The sequence below is a fragment of the Bos grunniens genome, chromosome 15 (assembly GCF_055505025.1).
Source record: "Bos grunniens cultivar Pamir isolate PY7600 chromosome 15, Bosgru_T2T1.0, whole genome shotgun sequence".
NCBI lineage: Eukaryota > Metazoa > Chordata > Mammalia > Artiodactyla > Bovidae > Bos > Bos grunniens.
In genome coordinates this window covers 31,416,603-31,439,000 of record NC_141179.1, presented here as the reverse complement: position 1 = coordinate 31,439,000, position 22,398 = coordinate 31,416,603, and the positions used below count along the sequence as shown (strand labels likewise).

The 22,398-nt window shown below is 48.1% G+C and overlaps 1 protein-coding gene across 4 annotated transcripts in view; it reads right to left on the bottom strand.

Annotated features, from left to right (window-relative positions):
* Positions 1-3,473: 3,473 nt before the first annotated feature.
* POU2F3 (POU class 2 homeobox 3) overlaps positions 3,474-22,398 on the bottom strand; it is an 87,658-nt gene continuing 68,733 nt past the window's right edge. For 2 of the 4 annotated variants that reach the window (XM_086338309.1, XM_086338310.1), the window contains 8 exons: positions 20,742-20,824; positions 17,841-18,023; positions 17,296-17,437; positions 14,962-15,098; positions 12,547-12,708; positions 6,599-6,665; positions 4,935-5,070; positions 3,474-3,977 (listed from right to left, as the gene is read on the bottom strand). In XM_086338309.1, the coding sequence (XP_086194435.1) occupies positions 3,938-3,977; positions 4,935-5,070; positions 6,599-6,665; positions 12,547-12,708; positions 14,962-15,098; positions 17,296-17,437; positions 17,841-18,023; positions 20,742-20,824 (950 nt within the window). In that variant the 3' untranslated portion in view covers positions 3,474-3,937. Of the gene's footprint in view, positions 3,978-4,934; positions 5,071-6,598; positions 6,666-12,546; positions 12,709-14,961; positions 15,099-17,295; positions 17,438-17,840; positions 18,024-18,296; positions 18,438-20,741; positions 20,825-22,398 lie in introns of those variants that run through there. The other 2 variants (XM_086338312.1, XM_086338311.1) reach the window with 2 other exon arrangements.

The window sequence follows — 22,398 nt, the reverse complement described above, 5'->3', positions numbered from 1 at the left end:
CGACGTCCAGGGTCTAATGCCTGATGATCTGAGGTGGAGCTGATGTAATAATAATGATAGAAGTAAGCTGTGCAATAAAAAGAACGTGCTTGAATCATCCTGATACACCATGACGGTAATCATACCATGTGCTCCCCGCTGGTCCGTGGAAAAATCATCTTCCATGAAACTGGTTCCTGGTGCCGAAAAGGTTGGGAACCGCTTTTAGAAGATAACATAGGAGGAACCCTAGATGATGCTGGGTATGGTATTGCCTTTTTAGATCCAACACCAGAGACAGACCATGAAAGAAATACTTAACAAGCTGGACTTCACTAAAAAGAAAGATTTCTGTTCTGCAAAAGACAATATCAAGAGAATGAGAAGAGAAATCACAGACTGGGAGAAAATATTTGCAAAAGACACATCTGATAAAGGACTGTTATCCAAAGTATACAAAGAACTGTTAAAACTCAACAGTAAAAAAACAGACAAATTGATTTAAAAATGGGCCAAATATCTTAATAGACATCTCACCAGAGAAGATACACAGATGATAAATAAGTGTGTGAAAAGTTGTTCCACATCATACCATCAGGGATATGCAAATTAAAACAACAATGAGATACCACTGTATTCCTATTAAAATGACCAAAATCCCAAACACTGACAACAAAGGCTAGCAAGGATGCAGAGCAACAGGAACTTTAATTACATTGCTGGTGAGAATGCTAAGTGGTACAGCCACTTGGGAAGACGGTTTGGTGGTTTCTTACAAAACTAAATGTTCTCACAATCTGGCAATCACACTCCTTGGTATTTGCCTAAATGAACTGAAAATTTATGACTACACAGAAACCTGTTCACAGATATTTATAGCAGCTTTATTCATAATTGCCAAAATTTGGGAGCAACCAAGATGTCCTTCGGTAGGTAAACGAATAAATAAACTGTGGTACATCCAGACATTAGAATATTATTCAGCATTAAAAAGAAACTAGCTAGCAAGCTCATGAAAAGACATGAAGGAAACTTAAATGCATATTACTAATTGAAATAAGCCTATCTGGAAAGGCTATATACTATGATTCCAATCATGTGACATTCCGGAAAAGGCAAAACTATTGCGACAGAAATAAGGCTGTAAGGGTGTGGCAGGGAGAGATGAATAGGTAGAGCACAGAGGGTTGTTAGGGCAGTGAAAAATACTCTGTGTGATTATAATGATGGATACGCATCATTGTACTTTTCTCCAAACCTAGAGAAGGTACGACATCTAGAGAGAACTCCAAGATAAGCTAACAAATGTTTAATGCTGGACTTTGGGTGATTGTGATGTGTCGGTGTAGATTCATTCTTGGTAAAAAAAAAAAATTACTTTCTCGTGAATGATGTTGATCATGGGGAGAGCTATGAATATATGGGGGCAAGAGGTGTACAAGAAATCTCTGTAGCTTCCTCTTAATTTTGCTGTAAACCTAAAACTGCTCTGAAAAAATAAAATATTTGTTAAAGGGTCAAATGAGTGAACACCAGACTCATGGACAGTGCAGGACATCAACTTGCAGCACTCACCTGAACAAGGTATCAAAGTAGCCAATACTGCTGCAGGAAAGTGTCTACTCTGGCACCCACAAGTGTACAAAGAACAGTGCACACACACGTGTGTATGTACACATGGGCCTATGGGTGGCAGAGTAGTTTCTTTATACAATTAAATTATTGCTGCAGGCTCCTCTTGTCTCTTTGGTGCATATCTAGCTCCTTTCAACTAGATCTTTTCTTGACAAAGTAACCACTACCAATAGGCTTTCTCCCACTTCACCACACGAGATGTTACTTTTAATATAAGCCCCATCCAAAAAAAAAAAAAACAACCCAGTTAATTTGTGGTTATTTGGATATAGATTTCCCCTTGGGATATACTATTTGTAACAAACTTTGAATGCTAGTTTTAGTTTCTTCCCTTCAGTCATTACATTTTTGAAGGGTCTCCTTTTCCTACAGCTCAATGTTTGCCTCAAAAATGGTAACTATTTAAATTTTTATTAACCCAAGAAAGACCACAACTTGCCTCTCAACTGCCTCTTCAAAAGTCACAGTGCATTCAAAAGCCAAATACTTGACTTTTGAATCATCCCTTGTCTCAAATATCTATCACTTTCATGACCTTTAGGATTTCTGAGATATGAGCTATAAACCCCAGACTTCACCTCATAAGTCTCCAAACAACTTGACCTTACACGTTTACCATTCTCCCACTTACAAAATGAGGAAGCCAATCTCTTACCTACACTTTCCTCAAGGTTGTTCAGTCAAAAAGAGTAGAATCTCTGAACTCTCCAGAGCCCTGTATTAACGTATGTCATCTTCAGCATTGGTTGGGGGAGTAATAAACTTGATCCACCAATTTGAAACACTTTATCCATCCTTTTCATTATATGCATTCACATTCCCCCACAACAAAAGACACAGAATAACCTAAACCTCTTCTTACCAATTGGAGAAGGAAATGGCAACACACTCCAGTATTCTTGCCTAGAGAATCCCGTGGACAGAGGAGCCTGGTGGGCTGCTGTCCATAGGGTCACACAGAGTCGGACACGACTGAAGTGACTTAGCATGCATGCGTGCATTGGGGAAGGAAATGGTAATCCACTCCAGTGTTCTTGCCTGGAGAATCCCAGGGACAGAGGAGCCTGGTGGGCTGCCGTCTATGGGGTAGCACAGAGTCGGACATGACTGAAGCGACTTAGCAGTAGTAGCTTCTTACCAGTAGTGGAATACTGTATATATCATTATACAAATTTATTTAGGAACAGAGAGATTCCTTTGAATCTCAACATTTTCTTGGCTATGCAATCTTAAAAAAAATAAAAAGTGACCATTTCTACAATGGCTTCATGTTACAGTCTACACACTGGCCCACAAAGAAAGAGACTGGAGAAAGAACGTTCCTGCAAAAATCAACAAGGATTCCCAGCCCATGTGGGAACTCCTGTGGAAGCTAGCACAGTAGTTCACACTTTGGTATTTTTTTTTCTTTCTTTCTTTTTTGTTAAAGAAGATAATATATTACAGAGACATTTTCAAAATTCACACCTGAGTTAAACATTTTTCTAGAAAATTCCACATTAAGGAGAGAAGAACATAATGCAAAAAAAGGAAAGGGCTATATACAGTTATGTTGCCAGCATAATTGTTGTGTGTGTGCTTTCGTGTTCCTCCTTCTGCAACAGGAGACAGGGCAGAGAAGGAGAGAAGGAGAAACACAGGGAAGGAGAGAAGAAACAGGTGTTCCTGAACTCTGGGGCAGACAAAGCAGACAGAAGAGCACCTGTGGGCAGAGAAATGTGCCAGGGGACTGAGTAAAGAGGAGGGAATTTGGAGAATACGATTATGAATGGATTTGGTTCTAGAAAAGGGGACGAGGCTAAAGAGAAAGTGGGGGGAAATGAAAAGTTTGCTGAACAGAAAAAACATCCAAGCTTTGGTAGAGACATCAGATTCAAATCTTTTCACAGATTCTAGAATCAGTTCTCGGACTGTGGCTAAGTTCAGAGTCAAAACCCGTTCTCTCCCCTCTGGTAGTCTGGCACTAGGTGAATGGCTGTGCCCAGAATGAACTGGAGATGAGCTGGAGAATAAGAAGAAGTCCTTTTTCAAAGGCCACTGCAGCAGGGAAACTGTCTGAAATATTTAGAGAAGGGTGCAGGCAAGGAAGGTAGAAATGACCAACTCCTAGGAGGGATGTGCATTTCAAGAGCGCTAGGAGTCAGCACACGGTTCAATCACAGTTTGGATCTCTGGAGGCCCTTGGTCCGAAGAAGACAAGAGTTTGGGTTCATCCTCTTCCGCTCTCTCTCCTGAAAGTAATCTGTCCATACAGAGATGGCATGATTCCCTTCCTTCTGGTGGGGAATACAGGGCCAGGTGGCAGAGGAGAAACTTTTTGGTCTCAGTGGAGGTAGGTGGGATGACTCCATCGATACCAAGATCTAGAGGGGAGGAAGGAACGAGTCAATCAGACAGCTTCTAACCATGAGGAAAGACAGGAATAAGCAGTGAGCACTAGCAGATACATATAGGGTTTTTTTCTAGGGGTGCTGAAAGTGTTCTAGAATCAGATATGGTGACAATTGCACCATCCTGTGAATATACTAAAAAACACTGACTTGTACACTTTAAATTGGTAAATTTTATGGAATGTGAATTATATCTCAGAACAATTTTTTTTAAATGTCCGTTATATGTTTTCCTCTCTTCTTTTTGGTGGGGGAGGTTTAGGAGCTCCTAGCTTTGGGGGTATGCAACAGTTGTCTCTTAAGAGCTGGCTGCCTTGCCAAACAGTTTGGGTTTGGACAAACAGGTTCATTTCTTCAAACAAGCTCAGGTCTTTAATTGCCTGACTTGCAAATCTCTTGTTTTGTTCTGAACTGGGGAAGAAACCTCTTGAGGCATCCACTCTGGGAACACTTTTTAGAGGAGAATCTTTGCATCAAGGCTCTGGAGGCTGCTTCTGTCACTGCATCCTGGGTGGGAGCACAAGGTTAGGATGGAGCACCCTTCCCCTCTCCCAGGGCATCAGCTACACAGGGAAGCTCAGGCTCGGGGCAGAATGCCCCCACTGCAGCTGGAACTGGCGTGAAAGGGAGTTCTCCGAAGCCCAGGGAAGGACCTGTCCCTTTCCGACAGGAGTGTTTGGAAATTTCCACCCTCCCAGAGAGGATGGAAATTTTGGCTCTGTTGACATCAGCTCCTTGCCAGCACTGGCTGAGGCTTCTCTTTTAAATCCCACTCCCAAGGGATAGAGTCCAGTCTGGCTCACCACCCCGCCCTCTCCCTGCCTCCCCTGTGACAAGCCTTCTTCCCCAAGGTGTTGACCCTCAGACACAGCTTCTCACATGTCCCTTGGCCCTGGCAGAGGTGTCTTGGTGCTCTTCCCTCCACCTTACCCTGAAGAGTTAAAACTGGAGGAGGAGTTCACGGCCGCTTTGGAGTTATTCTGAGATGCAGTGGGGCTGCTGGCCTGGAGTCCTGAGCCTGGAGAAGATGGCCTGCTGTTGTTCCCAGGGGAACAGGATGACGTTACTGAGCACGAGGAGAGGCAGAAACAAGGGGGAATTAATGAGGCTGGCTCCAGGGACCTCGTGACCTTCAGGCACGTATCCCCCAAGGGGTCTCACCTTCTCCCTACTCCACTCCCGCCTCCACCCATCTGCCCACCTCCTATCATGGTAGCATCAACACCCAGCCCCAGGGGGCCCTCATCGTACACACTTCTCCTTAGCCCAGGCCCTGAGAGTGGCATGGCTGGTTCCACAAGTCCAAGACTTGCAAAACACAAGAAGGATGGATGCCAAAACCATCCCATTCCAAGGGCACACCCTGGGCTGGGTATATCCAGCCTGGGACCCAGGGGTGGGATGAGAAAGAGAACCAGAGCTTCGGGAGGGAAGCAAGGAGGAGAGAAGGAAGAATGCTCGGGGAGGAAAAGAGAAGCTGAGAGCACAGGTCAAGATGGCCAGCCTCTCTGGGGTTCCCATCTCCACATGGTACGTGGTCTTCCAGAAAGAGCACGGGAGGAGTCCCAGCCATCCACTAAAGAGCTCTGTGGCCTGTGGCAACTTGCTTCACTTCCCTGAAACCTCTTTGTGACCTCTGTAATATGGCAAATCTGGATAAAACTGAACTCCTGTATTTGAGTTTCCCAAACAGCATTCCGTGGATAAGGTGACATAGATTTCATCCTCCAAGCTAAGATGCTTTGAAGGGTCGAAGGCATTGGTATTGATAATGACATCACCACAGGGGATCATCAGATACTGGGGCTGTCCTGGGCAAATCCAGACATATGGTCACCCTATCTAATTCTTTGAAATACTTTTTGAAAAATAGAGTTCTGTAGAAAATTGGTTTAGAAAACCCTGCCTTCTGTTCAGCTCATTTTTATGTATAAAAGATTTGTACATAAAGTGGGCCGAGAAGTGCAGCAATTAAAACAAAAACACTTGCTCAAACTTTACCTACTCAGCATTCCCCAAACTTACTTGATCATGGAAGACTTTTCCTCCTAGAAAAAATGTTAACATCTTCTGAAACACATTTTGGGAATGCTGAGGATGAGATGGATGGCATCACCGACTCGAATGACATGAGTTTGAGTAAGCTTCGGGAGTTGGTGATGGACAGGGAAGCCTGGCGTGCTGCAGTCCATGGGGTTGCAAAGAGTCGTACATGATTGAGCAACTGAACTGAACCGACTTAGGTCAATATCTTGCAGTTCTGTTATCCCATTATCTAAAAGAATGCTGCTGCTGCCGCTGCTGCTGCTAAGTTGCTTCAGTCATGTCCGACTCTGTGCGACCCCACAGATGGCAGCCCACTAGACTCCACTGTCCCTGGGATTCTCCAGGCAAGAACACTGGAGTGGGTTGCCATTTCCTTCTCCAATGAGTGAAAGTGAAGTCACACAGTAAGTGTCTGACTCTTCATGACCCCATGGACTGCAGCCTACCAGGCTCCTCCATCCATAGGATTTTCCAGGCAAGAGTACTGGAGTGGGTTGCCATTGCCTTCTCCAAAAAGAATGCTAGTAGACCTTATTTTTAGAGCTCACCTGTTCCAGGCATGGTGCTGTGGACTGGAGGGACAGAGAGGGGGCCCAGAGATCCAGAGGGAGACACCTGAAAGGTGAGAGAAGCTTGTAAACATTCTCTTCCATTTCCGTGTCCATCTTCTGTAGCTTCTCCCAGGGTGCTAGGCCGTAGACTCCACAGAGATTAGGGCTCCACTTCCTGGATGGTTTCCTAATCCCAAACCAATGCCCTGTGCTCTGTGTCACAGGAAAGGCTCTGGACCATGTACACCACACAGCTCCAGCTCTGCCCTGCTCCTACCACTCCCTGCGGACCTCAGGCCAGGGCCTCTCTGCAGTGTGACCCCTGGCAAGGCTGCCTGGGCACTGCCAGACAAAAGAGGCCTTGCTCAGATGCTCTGGTGAGGAGAGGAGCATGCCTCCAGGATGCCGTTGTGGCCGACACTGCAGGATGGCTGCTTTATTTCCAGTCCCTTCTTCTTCCTTCTTAAAAGACCCCTGTGGGGACTTCCCTGGGGGTCCAGTGGTTAAGAATCCACCTTCCATTGCAGAGGATGCAGGTTTGATCCCTGGTTGGGGAACTGATATGCCATGGGGCAGCTAAGCCCACATGCTGCGCCTACTGAGCCCTCACACTGCCTCAAAGATCCCACATGATCAATGAAGACCCTGCATGCTGGAACTAAGATCTAATGCAGCCCAATAAATAAACATTAAAAAAAGAATAATGGAAATGCTTGTGTTTTATTTTTAAGACCCCTGCACTTGCTTGGGCAGAAGAGCTCAGCCCTAACCATCCTGACACAGGCTTCGCATCTTGATGCATGAGTGGACCATCCACTCTCCAGAGGTCCCTGGAGGAGACGAACTGTGTGAGGTCTCTGAAGCTTTGCATCTCGCCCTGGAGACCTCACAGCATCATCAACTCTGGGCTGGGAAGGGACCTAAGGTACTGTAGCTTAACCTTCCCACACAGTCCAGGAATCCCTACCCTCAGTATTACCATCCTAAATAGACACAGGGGCCCAACAGATCTGGGAGTGAGGCCTGGCTCCACCACTGTCTGTGTAGCTGGGGCACGTTACTTAACCCTGCTGAGATTTGGTTTTCTCATCCGTAAAACAACAGTAACACCTCCCTCATATTTTCTTTTAATTAAGTTTAATGAGATAATGTCCATTAAGCTTCTAACTCAATGCCTGGCAAAGAGTACCTGGCTTGTTAAATGTTAGTTCCCTGCCTTCCTGCAGAAGCTGTCAACTCTTGTATGTCTTGAGCTGCTGTTTATCTCTTCACTGGAGCTGAACTCGGCATACTTTTCCTCCCCCTTCATCTTCTCATGCTGTCCTGGGACACTCGGATCAGCCTCCACCCAGGACCTCGTAGGGAGGTTCTGCTCAGGGAGCTTCGACTGGCCACCCCTGCCCTCCCCTAGTTTGGAACATCCCATGCCAACAGGATTCAGCATGTACTCGTTTCCTAATCAATCAGCAATGGTTCTGCTGCTTTCATTGACCTACCCTTTCACAAGGAGCCTCTTTAGTAGTCTGGGGGCCCACGAAGGGTGGAGACAGGTGTGGGGCAGCGTGGTGAGAGATGCTATCAATAATCTCCCTCCCTCTTTTCCTCCACCCACCCCTTGCTGCCACACCCCAAGCCATTTGTTGTTGTTTTTAAATAAATAATTATTTAGTCACTGCAACCAGCTTCTTCTCTTCTATCTGGAGACAGGCTGTACATGTGCAAGCAGAGATATGGCTCTCCCTTTAAGTTTTTATATAAATAGTAGCATTCTGCCCACACTGCTCTGAATAATTTTGCCTTTTTTGCTTTCTTTCTTCTTCTTCTTCTTCTTTTTTTTTTGCTTAACAGTATATCTTGGAGATTATTTCACACCAGAAGTAGAAGAAACTATGTCCCAGTCCCAAGGACAATGTTCCAGTGAGACCCAAGGAGAAGACCGAATTAGAGCATTTTCTCTACCCTCTTCCTTCAGGACGCCACAAGTATTGTTGTTCCTGTTTAGTCGCTCAGTTGAGTCCGACTCTTTGCGACCACATGGACTGCAGCGTGCCAGACTCCTCTGTCCTTCACTATCTCCTAGAGTTTGCTCAGATTCATGCCCATTGAGTCAGTGATGCCATCCAACCATCTCATCCTCAGCTACCTGATTCTCCTCCTGCCTTAAACCTTTCCCAGCATCAGGGTCTTTTCCAATAAGTCTGCTCTTTGCATCACGTGGTCAAATTATTGGAACTTCAGCATCAGTCCTTCCAATGAATATTCAGGGTTGTTTTCCTTTAGCATTGACTGCAAGTATTAATGTGACTATTTATTTAACATCTTTCTCCCTGACTAGGCTGGAGACTTCATGAGGGGAGTGTGATGCTTGTGTGGTCCCCTGCTGGATCCTCAGTGTCTGCTGCAGCACCCAGAACTTGGCAGGTGCTCAGTATCCAATGCACGATGAGAATGCATGATGCTCCTTTATGGCTCTTCCATGCCTCCCACTTCTTTTCTCCACATTGGTGTCCCCAGCTCGGATTGAACTGAGGTGATAGCTACCTCCCAACTATTCTAGACAAAGCCCCATCTTTAAAGATTCCAAATCTCTCATGGCATGGTTCGGTTTCCTTCACGTGGCCTACAGTGCCCTACAGGATCTAGCCCGCCTACTGCTCCAGCCTCCTCATTCACACAGTCTCCCTCCCTGTGTTCCATTCCAACCTTCTGTGCTTCCTCTCCCTGCCCACCCCAGCCTCAGGGCCTTTGCCCACACTGTTTCATCTGCAGAGAATGTTCTTCCCAACACTCCCTCTGCCCCGCCATCCTGCTCCCCTTCCCCACCTCTAACTCAGACCTTTACCCCATTCAAGTCTACTCTTTCTTCTGCCATCAACTTGACCATCATTCCAAAGAGAAGTCCCTGATACCTGGACTAGGTTTGGTCCCTCAAATACCCACACGCCTTCTCTGGAGGCTTCATCACAAATTGCATTCTGTTTAATGTCTGTTTTCCTTGCTAGACTCTAAGCAGAGATCACCAATAACGATCCTGTGCACTGCCACATCTCAGGGCCAAATAGTGTGTGCTCAAAAAATATTTAAGAAATGAATGGTCAATGAACATCATATTGTCTCCAACTTCAAATTGTCAATGGCTCCTCATAGCTTCGAGGGTAATTTAGCATCCATGGCCCACCATGATCCAGCTCTCATCAACCTCCTGTCTTAGGCCTAAACCCTTAGCTCCAGCCAGAACAAAAAGCTTGTGGTTCCCCAGATGCATCATGTTGTTTTAGAATTCAATGCCTCTCACAGACTATTCCTTCTGCTATGCTGTTCTTTTTATGAATTCCCAACCTGTTCTCCAAACAAATTAGGGAGTCAGCCCTCCTGCATCCCATCCTGATTTGGGGGTCTTTCATCGGTGTTCCCACGGCAATCCTTCAGGGCTCCTTACAGCTGCTTCACCCACTTCATTGCAATTTCTTGCCTTTTCTGGCTCCACCTTCTTATTTTCTCCCCTTGGTCCTCTTCCTTTGCCCAGCCCTCAAATGCTGGTGTTTCCCAGGGTTGGGATTTCAATTTTCTTCTTTGCTTCTTCTGTACAAATTAAACAGGTGAGACCCTCCTGACCCAGGATGCGAACCACCACCTGTGTGCTTATGACTCCCCAGCTCACTTCTCTATCCTGGCTTTTCCTTCTGAACTCCAGACCCATTATTCCAAGTGCCCGGGGACTTTCCTACTTGGGTGACCCATAGGCCTTACTGTATATCATAATGGTGTAAAGAACTAAAATGGGACTTCTTTGGAGATCCGGTGGCTAAGACTCTGTGCTCCCAATGCAAGGGGCCCCAGGTTTGATCTCTGGTTAGGGAACTAGATTCCACATGCAGTAACTAAGACTCAGCACAGCCAGATGAAAAAAAACAAAAGGAACTGAAATAATTTTTTCCTACTCCTAAGCCAGCTCCTCCCCTACGTATAATTGTTCCATCATCGGCACCAGCTTCTACCCAGTCAGTCTGGCCTGAATGCAGAGAGGCATCCCAGAGTACTCTCTTCCCTTTATGGTTCTCCCTGCCTCCACCCAGTTTTCAAGCTATTAACCAAGACCTAATAATTCTACCTTCTAATTATCTCCTGAATCTCTCCCATGCCCCTCATCTAACCAAATGGCTTTGCTTCGGCCCTCATCCTATCTTTACTGGATAACTGCGGTCACATCTAACTCATCTCTGAAACCAAGCCTGGTGCCTCTCAAGCCACCCTCTATGACTGCAGTCAGAGTGATGGTTCTAAAAAGCAAATTTGATCATGCCAGTGCCCTGCTTCAAATCCGTCAGCAATTCCCCAAGCCTTCACCTCCCTTACCCCTGCCCACAATCCCTTCCATCTGGCCCTTGCTGATCTATGCAGTCTTATCTGTCAACAGTCCTCCCCGTGGAACCACCTGCTGTTCCGTGCCCTCTTCACCCTGCTTCCCAGCACTGCACCATGGTTCTCCTACTTTCTCCTCTGGGAACTCTACCCGCTACACACTTACTTGCCTCTTCACTCCTTCTTGTCTTTTTAGACTCAGCTCAGGCATTAATTATCTCCTTGGGGAAGCCTTCCCTAACCACCACCTCCCGAGGCTTTGTTAGCTGCTACTCCTAAATTCTCTGAGAGAAACCATCGTGTTGTCTGCCATTTGATTATTTGTCTGTCTCCTCTGCTAGGCAGTGAGGTCCTCCGGGACAGGGGACAAATATTATTTATTTGTGTATCCCCAGCACTTGGTACAAAGAACAATACATAGTAGATGGTTGATCAATGTTTGGTGAAAGAATAAACAATAGTATGCGTTTATGAAATATGCCAGGATGAGGCTGGATTTCAGCCACCCTTGAGTGCTAGAAACATGGGGACAACACCATTATCCCCACCTCCCTTAATCTTCAACCTTCACCAATCCCAGGGATGGAGAAGATATTTTCTACCCTCCAGGCCTCCCAGTCTGCCTAAACTTCAAATCACTCCCAGCCCTGACTTCTCCCCTTGCATTCTAGATTCCTAGATATAACCATCTACTTGACACTTTCTCTTGGATGCCTAGGATGTTAAGTCTAATATAACCAGCTCTAAATTCTCTGCTCACCTCCCCACCCTTCAAACCTGTTCCTCTACAGTCTTTATAATCTCAAAAAATGGCAACACCTGCCAATGTGTTGCTCAGGTCAGAACCGTTGAGGTCATCTTGGCCTCGTTTTTTGTACTTCCTGTCTGAGCTAACAGCACACGTTGTTGGCTTCATGGTGGAAATCCATTTAGAGTCCAACCACGTCTCCCCCCACCATGCCCTCCACCCTAGCCCAAGCTTCCACCCCTCGAAGCTTGATTGTTGTAACTTTCTCAGGTGGTATCCTGCTTCCACACAGATTAATCTCCAAATGGCAGCCCGTGGCAGCTCTCTAGTGGTATCTTATTTCACTTAAGATGAAGGCCAGGGTCCTTTTGATGGCCTCTAAGACCTTTCCTTAGTGAATGGGTTCCTGTTACCTCTCTGACTTCATCTCCCGCTCCTCACCACCTTCCTTGCTCTGCCCTGGTGACACTGGCTTGCGTGCTGTTCCTCAAACATGCCAGCTCTTCTCATTTTCTGGTCCCACTACCTGGAACAACTCTTTCCTCCAGATATTTATATTTCATTCCCTTTCAATACTTAGATCCCTGATAAAATCTCACTTTATCAGAGAGGCCTTCTCTCACCCCTCTACTGAAACACCAGCTCCTTACCATCACATTCTATCTCCTTATTCTTCTTTACTTTATATTATATATATTTGATATGTAGTATCTCTTTGCTTATTTATTTACTCCATACTCCCCCACCCCATCTTCCTTAGGATGGGGAAGATTCTTGGCCTCCAGGCTTCATCTCCCCCAGTGCTTGGCAGGCAGTTTGGCTCCTGGCCACTCACCAGCCGGGAACTGTACATGGGTGATTTGATGGGTGTGGCCACAGGGCAGTTGATTCGCTTCTCCTTTTGTCGTCGGTTGCAGAACCAGACCCTCACCACCTCCTTCTCCATGGACAACTGCTCTGCAATCATGGAGATCTCCTCAGAGCTGGGTTTGGGGTTCTACAGAAACCAAAGGGACAGAGCCATCAGGAGGAGAAGGGAACAGGACCAAGAATCGAAGGTGGGGGAGAGATGTTCCAGGAAGCAGGATAGAACAATAGATGGAGCAAAAGCTTTAGAATCAGACCTAAGATGGAATAGTGGTTTTAGCCCTTACTCTGTGGCCTCAGGAAACTTTCCCAACCTCTCTGAGCCTCAGTCTTACCATCTATGAAAAGCTAAGCTAAGTCACTTCAGTCGTGTCCAACTCCGCGAGACCCCATAGACGGTCGTCCACCAGGCTTCTCTGTCCCTGGGATTCTCCAGGCAAGAACACTGGAGTGGGTTGCCATTTCCTTCTCCAACGCATGAAAGTGAAAAGTGAAAGTGGAGTCGCTCAGTTGTGTCCGACTCCTAGCAACCCCATGGACTGCAGCCCACCAAGCTCCTCCGTCCATGGGATTTTCCAGGCAAGAGTACTGGAGTGGGGTGCCACTGCCTTCTCCAGAACCATCTATGAAAGGAGAGTAATAATGACTACTGTATAGGATTATTGTGGAGACTGAAGGAGAAAATGTGTGTCAACTGCCAAGTGCAGGGCCTGACATAGGGTGGAGGCTCTCCTCTCACTTCTTATCCAGGAGAAGTTCTGAATAAAGAAGCTGATGAGCTTGGTGGGGCAGGCTGAATCCCCAGAACCCATGTTCCCCTCTTTCCTCATAATCTGAGGAAAACTTCTCTCAGCTGGTTTCTTCCTGCCTACCTCAGAATAGGAAATGCTAGTTAAAACACGTGGACTCATCAAGACTTCAGAGGAGATAAGCATGTGTGTGTGTGTGTGTGAGTCGGTAAGTCGTGTCTGACTCTTTGCGGCTCCATGGACTGTAGCCTGCCAGGCTCTTCTGTCCATGGGATTTCCCAGGTAAGAGTACTGCAGTGGGTTACCATTTCCTTCTCCATGGGATCTTCCCAACCCAGGGACTGAACCTACATCTCTATATCTCCTGCATTGGCAGGTGGATTCTTTCCCACTGAGCCATCAGGGAAGCACATACATTTGTATACATACTCAAATATATATATATATATATATCCATCACTCCTTTGTTTTGACCGCTTCCACCCCCAACTCAATCTTTGATCTTAGCCCCCTTTCTCTCCTTTCTACAGCCTCCCTTACTCTTGCTACTCTGAGAAACTTCAGCAAAAGGAAAAACCAACTCTTATCATCCTGCCAGCAGGATGCAGCCATCAAGTCCTCAGTCACATGCATGGGGGAATCTGCTGGGGAGGCCACAGTCCTGGAGGCCTGGGGCCTGCGAGGCAGAACTAGGCCACGGGTACATCCTTGAGGGACCTGAGCGGTGTGGATGGAAACTCTGGAGGCCGGTCCCTAAGGGACCCTGATTAAAGGCTCTTTAGGCCACACATGTTTATCCCTCGTCTCTTCCCCGGCTCCCATGGGGCACATAACTGGTATTATTAGCTTCCACATATTGACTCCAGAGTACACTTTTGCTGCAAGTCCCAAACAATGTGTGTATGTAATACAATCACAAATATTTAAGTGTATGTGAAGTGAAAGTGTTAGTTGCTCAGTCATGTCCGATTCTTTACAACTCCCTGGACTGTAGCCTGTCAGGCTCCTCTGTCCATGGGATTCTCCAGGCAACAATACTGGAGTGGGTTGCCATCTCCTTCTGCAGGGGATCTTCCCGACCCAGGGATCGAACCCAGGTCTCCTGCATTGCAGGCAGATTCTTTACCATCTGAGCCAGCAGAGAAGCAAGTGTATGCCAAAGAAAGAAACAGAGGGACATACATAGATGACATTTGGTGGTGAATTTTTTTCCTACTTCCCTGCATTTTCCAAATTCTTTACAATGAGTATTTATTTTACGTATATAATTTGAAAAATACAAAGCAATGTGAGGAAGATAAAGAATATATACACAATGTCCTGGCTTTGCTTCCTTTATCTCAACTGGATACAGATACAATCCTCTCCACTAGGATTCTAGATCCCAGTCTAAATCTCTCGGCTCAAGGGATCATGGGTACCAAATAGAGGTCAGAGCCAGCAGGGTCTGTGGGGGAGGAAGTTTCTGGAGCCCAGCCTGTCACTCAAGCACCTGGAGAAGGAGCAGATCTCTGTTTCTGACCCTTTCCCAGGGCAGGTGTTGGGGGCTCGGGGGTGGTGCCCAAGGATGTGTGCGTGTATGCTCACCCTCCTGCAAGTCAGCCCACCTGCCCCCACCCCAAAGATCTGCTCACATCTTGAAATCTCTTCTCCAGAGTCAGACGGATGTTGGTCTCAATGCTGGTCCGCTTCTTCCTCTTCCTCCCGAACACCTCGCTGAGGGCGGGGTAAGAGTTGGGGGTGCTCATCGAGGGGTCCGACGGGGAGGATTCTGTGTGGAGCGGGAGAGGAGAGGAGGCTCAGAGAGGGGAAGGCAGCCGGTACAGGCTCTGTCTCCCTGGACTTGAGGTCCCATGACCCTCTCCCAGCAGGTCCGAGGCCCCACCCCTCGCAGGGGAGCATGAACAGCCTGAGAATCCTGCTTCTCCTCGCTGCTCCGGGCAAAGGTCCTCCACGCCTCCCACCTCGGTGCCTCCAGCATTTGCGGTCATGGTTCAGGGACACCCAGACATCAGCGGCATGTGTGGGTGTGAGTGGGTGAGGGCAGTGGCACTCACAGGTCTGTCTTTTACAAGGAGGCCTGGATGTGAATCCTGAGGGAAATGGGAACTGGGGTTTTGAGCTAAAAGCAATGGCCCTTGGAGGCCAGAGGCTGGTGTGAGGCCACTTCCTTTGCAGCATGAGTGCTGCAGCTGAGGTGGTGTGAGGGGTCAACTGGGAGGGCCCTCCAGAAGCATTCAGGCACAGACGGGGAGTCACGCCAGAAGAGATCTGCAAGGTCCTTTCCCAAAGATCCTAAGACTCTCTGGTCATCTCTCTCAGTTCAGCGCTCCAGTAAAACCTGCCAAAGGGACAGCCTGGTGGGGACGCTTCCTTACCCACTCCCTTGTTTCCATGTGGAAGGACTTCCGAGAGGGTCCCATCCTTGGCTGCCCATCTCCCACTCTCCTCTTTATCCTTAGTAACCACTGGGAAGTGAAGTGTTAGTCACTCAGTCATGTCTGACTTCTTGTGACACCATGGACTGTAGCCTGCCAGGCTCCTCTGTCCATGGGATTCTCCAGGTAAGAATACTGGAGTGGGTTGCCATTCCCTTCTCCAGGGTATTGACCCAGGGATCAAACCTGGGTCTCCTGCGTTGCAGGCAGAGTCTTTACCATCTGAGCCACCAGGGAAGCCCCATAGTAACCATTAACCCACACTATCTACAGACTAGAGCCCAGCCCCACCACTGGCTCTTCTCCTCACCCTGGGATGACTTTGTACTACCCCCATCCTTCCCCCAGGGACGTCTGGCACTATCTCGTGGCATTTTGGGTGTTACAACAGGGGGCGGGCATCTAGTGTGTAGAGACCAAGGATGCTGCTAAATAGCCTATAATTCATGGGGCAGCTTCCATGAAAAAGTACTGTCTGTCCCAAGATACTGCTGCTGCTGCTGCTGCCAAGTCGCTTCAGTCGTGTCCGACTCTGTGCGACCCCAGAGACGGCAGCCCACCAGGCTCCCCCATCCCTGGGATTCTCCAGGCAAGAACACTGGAGTGGGTTGCCATTTCCTTCTCCAGTGCATGAAAGTGAAAAGTGAAAGTGAAGTCGCTCAGTCGTGTCCCACTCTGAGTGACCCCATGGACTGCAGCCTACCAGGCTCCTCCGTCCATGGGATTTTCCAGGCAAGAGTACTGGAGTGGGGTGCCATTGCCTTCTCCATAGATACTGCTAATGCTGTGGTTAAGAGCCCTATCCCACACTGTTCCCTGACACCAAACTCTTCCATTCATTATTCCAAATGTTTTGCCCCTGGCTTATACCCTGGGCCTCCTGGAATTGCCTCCATGGCCACCACGCCTGACTGAATCCTCCTGCAAACCCCACTCCTGCTGGAACGCTTTCCCAAGTAACTTGCTGGCCTCTGAAAACCTACTCAAGGATTAGCCAGATAAAGATCTTTTGTTGTGCCTGTTGCCTCCTCCTCCCGGCCATGAGACCCTGGAGAGCCCCCTTCCCTATGCCCCTGCTCTAGACCCAGTCCAGACAGTAGTCTGGGTGTGTTGGCTCTGGAGACCCCACCTTTGTCTCTGGTGAGCAGTCCTATGGTGAGGCCAGGCAGGTCCTGTCCCCGGTGTCTTATTTTTCTGTTGGTTCCAGACTCAGGAGGAGAGGAAAGGGCCCTGTGTGTTGACCACTGAAAGCCCCAGCATAGATCAGTCACCAGCCCCTTTCTGCGGACCTTCGAAGGCAGGGGTCCCCCACCTCTGGGATCTAATGCCTGATGATCTGAGGTGGAGCTGATGTAATCATAATAGACATAGAGTGCACAATACATGTAATGCGCTTGAATCATGCCGAAACCACTCCCCAACCCTGGGTCTGTGAAAAAATTGTCCTCCATGAAAACCAGTCCCTGGAGCCTAAAAGGTTGAGGACCACTGCTCTAAGGCACCATCCATCTTCATGTCCTCAAGGCCTACCTGCATCGTTCAGCCACTTCTCCAGCAGTGGCTTGAGCTTGCACATGTTCTTGAAGCTCAGATTGAGGGCCTCAAATCGTGAGATAGTTGTCTGGCTGAAGTCATTACCATACAGCTTTCCCATGGCCAGACCCACATCGCCCTGCACGTGGGGGTGGAGAGGGAGGAACTTGATTGACAGGTCCCTTCTCCCCTTTGTCCACATCCCCCACCATCCTAGCTCCTCGCCACACCTTTTGAGCTCCCACCCATCACCCTGGCTCCCTTCCAGGTTTCTTCCTCTAAGATGGAAACCTGGTTACTTCTCTCCTTAGACTCTGAGTGGTGTGTGCCTTGCCTCTGGCCTGGCTCTCATTCCTTGCCCCCTCCATCAGCAGGGTCCCCGGCTTCCCTACCAATGGCAACTGTGCCCCATTGCTAGGGGACACAGGGGCACAATGGGTTTGCCCCGAACACCATGAGCTTGAGGTGCTCTTAAACCTACACTTAGGAAGTCCAGTCTCTACTCAGCCCAAGTTCTTCACCTCCTCAGTCCCAAACCAAACCTGTGTGAAGCCCAGCTTAATGCGCCTCTGCTTGAAGGTCTTGGCAAACTTCTCCAGCTCCTCTAGGTCACTGGGCTCGTCAGCTCCTCCAGCACTGGGGAGATGCTTGGGCACAGGGAGATGCTGAGATGCTTCCAGATGGGGTTCTAAAGAAGATCCTGGTAGCCCAGGGCGCCCAACTGCCTAAGAGGAGACACACACCAAGCTCACCCACAAACAGTCAACAGATGAAATGACATTCTCTGAGCTTTTTGCACTAAAGCCCTGCTTAGAGGCTAACAGGTTAGATTCCTATTATGTCAGTGTTTGGAAGTGGAAATTGGAGTTTCTGTGAAGGGATTGGGCTTCCCTGGTGGCTCAATGGTAAAGAATCCCTGCCAATGCAGGAGATGCAGATTTGATCCCTGGGTTGGGAAGATTCCCTAGAGAAGGAAATGGCAACCCACTCCAGTATACTTGCCTGGGAAATCCCACGGACAGAGGAGCCTGGCGGGCTACAGTCCATGAGGTCGCTCAGACATGGCTTAGCGACTAAACAACAACGACGCGAAGGGACCAGCAGGAGCAGCTAGGGCAGAAACAGGAGTGTGGGACAGGGCGGTGGCCTTTCTGGGCTTTAGCCTATGACTCACAGTTTGACTCTGAGCAGGTAACTTCCTCCTTTCAGTTTTCCACCGTAAAAGGAGCTAGCAGGGTTGTCTACAAAGATCCCCAAAACAAATCTCAAAATGGGATAAGGAGAAGGTTGTTTGTCTCGTCTGTTCTTTTCCACAAAGCAAAGTGACTGAGGTGTTCAACAGGCATTAGCTGAAGATAACCGTGGGCATCTGAGACTCATTATGTTAATGGAATTCCCATAAAATTCCAGACTCTCGTGACCACCATTTTACTTTCTAAACCATCATTTTCTTTCATGAGAATATTTTGCTTTCTGCTTTTCTTTTTTTTTAAATCAAAGGTATTCCACTACTATCCAAGTGCCCCTTGATCGCATTCATGGTTGCCAGGAGATGTTCTTTCTTTAGTTTATGTTCATAGAACAGACTCTTATACCTGGAATCCAATTTATGCCTATTGGGGTCAGGAGTAAATCGAGCTCGTCCGTGAAAAAGGCATGGAGCCCAGGCTTGGGGTCCTAAGGGGCTTATATCCAGGGCAACGGCTGTGCTGCTACCCATGTGGATGAAGTGGCCTAAGTCCACTCTTTTATCTTCCTTTCCAGTTTACTCCTTTCCAAGCCTGGGGTTAACTTTAGTCTTTTCTTCAGGCCTCCCATTCACACAGGCAACCTTGTGATGACCAGAGAAACGTTAAGGACTCTTTTCCTCGAGGGAGGTTATTTTAGAACAGAATGATTTGAAACCATTAGGCTTTGAACCTTTTCAGTGGGAGACTGGGTGGCGCAGACCAGACCCTCAGGACAAAGCCCATGTCCCACCTTCACATCCAATCAGCTGCAGAACTGCTTTGAGTCAGCTTCCCCCACATCCTCTGTCAGCCCCTCCTTTCTGCCCTTACTCGTTGCTGTTGTTGAGTTACTAAGTCGTGTCTGACTCTTCGACCCCACGGACTGCAGCACACCAGGCCTCCCTGTCCTTCACTGTCTCTTGGAGTTTGCTCAAACTCATGTCCACTGAGTCAGTGATGCTGTCTAACCATCTCATCCTCTACCGTTACTGCTACCACTCTGAGTAGGTCTCTTTACTGCTGCCTCAGGATGATCTTAATAATCTTCCAGTCTTTCTGCTTCTGGTCTCACCCGGCTCTTGTGTTATAAGTCACATGAGTTGATCTTCAGAATCCTCTAAGATTTATTCCAGATCTAAGTCTGTGGTGATGATATTCCGCTAGCAGTAAGGAAGAGGTCTGAGAGCTTAGGACACTGGTGTCCTCGTTTCTATTAGCCACTAGGTGGCACCCTCGGCTCTTCCAGAAGTTCAGTGGACTCCAGCACTGTAAAGCCAGGGGCAATCCATGGGGATTTTAGCGCAGAGAAGGGATTAGGATCTCTGCAGTCATTCCCAGCTCTTCTACACGTCGGATTCTGCAGAGCCATCTCATGCAGTGGTGTAGGGGTTAACTGCACAGGGGCAGCTAATGAGGGGGAGGGGTGGCAGCTCTGATGTAACTCCAGCTGCTGTGGCCAAGCCACATTCCCTGGTATGAGGCTGCCTCTGGCCAGAGGATGTGGTGCCTTTTTTTCTCACTGGCAAGCAGGTGCTGTGCGGCACCAGGGCAGCTCTGCAAAGGGCCCTCTTGCAGACCTCAGTCTTCCCAACCCAGGGACCTGTCCACTACAGAAGCCAATCTAGAAAAGCAATTATATATATATATATATATATATATTATTATTATTATTATTTTGGCCCTGCCACGTGGCACATGAAATCTCAGTTTCCTGACCAGGGATCAAACCTGTGCTCCCTGCAGTGAAAGCGCAGAGTTCCCTGGACCACCAGGGAAGTCCCTCAAAGAGTGGGTTCTTAAGAGAGGCCCAGAGATGAGAGACCTTGTCTTGGTGTTCTCCTGACATCAAGCCTGTGGCTCTCTGGTCTCCCCCTTGGGTCTTGAGAGTACCAGGAGGGCGGCAGTAACTTTAGTGTGTCTGGAAAGCTAGCTGAGCCCTGCAGAGCACTGATGCAGGGGCCTGATCGGGGATGGAGTGGAATGCGCGCGTCCAGAGCAGGCTAGCCCAGGAGCTGGAATCTCTGGCTTCTAATTCTGGCTCCACAAGTGACACTGGGTCACTCATTTCCTCCGACTGTGGCTTGAATTTCCTCCTCTGTGTCAATGGGGACAATCCCTTGCTATTCGCTCTCCCCAGAGGGAGAAACCAGGGAGCTTAACTCCATCAGGAGCTGAGAGGTTCCTAGAGGGGAGAGGAGGAGTACGCGTGTTTACCTGGGATGTGAGGCCAGGCCCCGTCTGCGGAAGGAGGAGCGAGCTCTGTTGTTGCGGAAAGGGGAGAAGATTTGGCTGCAGACCTGGGTGAAAGGGGAAGAACAAAGCAACAAACGCCTAAAATCCAGGCCAACTGAAAGACATGCTCTACGTAATAACTGTCCCCACCCCCCTGCTACCTAACCCCCCCAACCCCGCCCTGGAGCCCTGAGGAGAGGCCCCCACGGGCACTGTCAGGATTGCCACACACAAGTGGAGGCCAATCAGACATGGGGATAAACAGATGTAAACAGCAGTCCCCAAACCAGTCCTTCTGCTTGCCTGCCTGCCTGCCTTCCTGGAGTGGTACAAAGGCTGAGGAGGGTCAAGGAAACCAGCTCTGGGATCTGATAGCCAGGCCTGAAGAAACCCAAGGTGGGAAGGAAATGAGGGGGGTGACTACTCAGAATTCAAGCTGGGGCTGAGGGTTTTCGTTTTGCCTGCAGAAGTAGCTGGGATGGCTAGAGAGGCCTAGCCACATCTGCAAAGATGCCAGGTCAAAGGAATGGGGCGATACAGCTCTAAAGGGCAGCAGACAAGTGCCAGAGGCTCTTGGCAGGACCCAGACATTGTACACTTGGGAGGAAGGGCTAAGAGAGAGAACGGAAGAGCCCAGGCCAAGCTTCTGGCAACTCTCTCTGGTGGTATGGACTCTACCTGCTTCTTCACACTGCCTGAGGTCTGCTTCCTCCTTCTTGCTCCAGGAAAACTGTCCATGAAGCGCTCTGCCTGGTTGGTGGTCATGACAATGGCCTCCCTCTAAGAAGAGCCACAGCCAGGAACTGTTACTCACATTACGGGAATGGAACTGACTACCAAAGCATGTGACGGGGCAGGTCACCCCACGCACTCAGCACAGAGCAGAACCTTGGCGTCTCTGTTGTCCCTAAGCTGTTCTGGGTCACTGACGTGTAGCACCTACTGAGGCTGACCACTGTACTCTTCAGAATGAAGAGATGCTTTACATCAGTGACCCAGAACAGATTAGGGACAACAGAGACCCTGGAGGCTTAATTTTTCCTTGTTAAAATACATAGACAAGAAAAATAAAATACATAGGCAAATTTGCAGCAACATGGACGGACCTAGAGACGGTCATATTGAGTGAAGTAAGTCAGATAGAGAAGAAATATCCTATGACATTCTTTACATATGGAATATGAAGAGAGATGATTTACACGAGACAAATGAACTTATTTACAGAACAGAAAGAGACTCATTGGCTTAGAGAACAAACTTATGGTTGCCGGAGGAATAATGGGGGGGAAGGGACAGCTAGGGAGTTTGGGATGGACATGTACACACCCCTGTATTTAAAATGGACACCTAACAAGGACCTACTGTATAGCACAGGGTCTCTGCTCAGTGTTTTGTGGCAGCCTGGATGGGAGGGGAGTTCAGGGGAGAATGGGTACATGTGTATGTACGGCTGAGTCCCTTCACTGTTCACTGGAAACTATCATAACATTGTTAATTGGCTATATCCCAACACAAAATTAAATGTTTTTTTTAAAAAATAATAATAAAGTTTAAAAATACGTAAGCAAGAAAGCTATAAAGAACTCTGTACTGAGAGTCAGAGGCACGAGTACTAACAGTGATCTGACATTTACGCTGC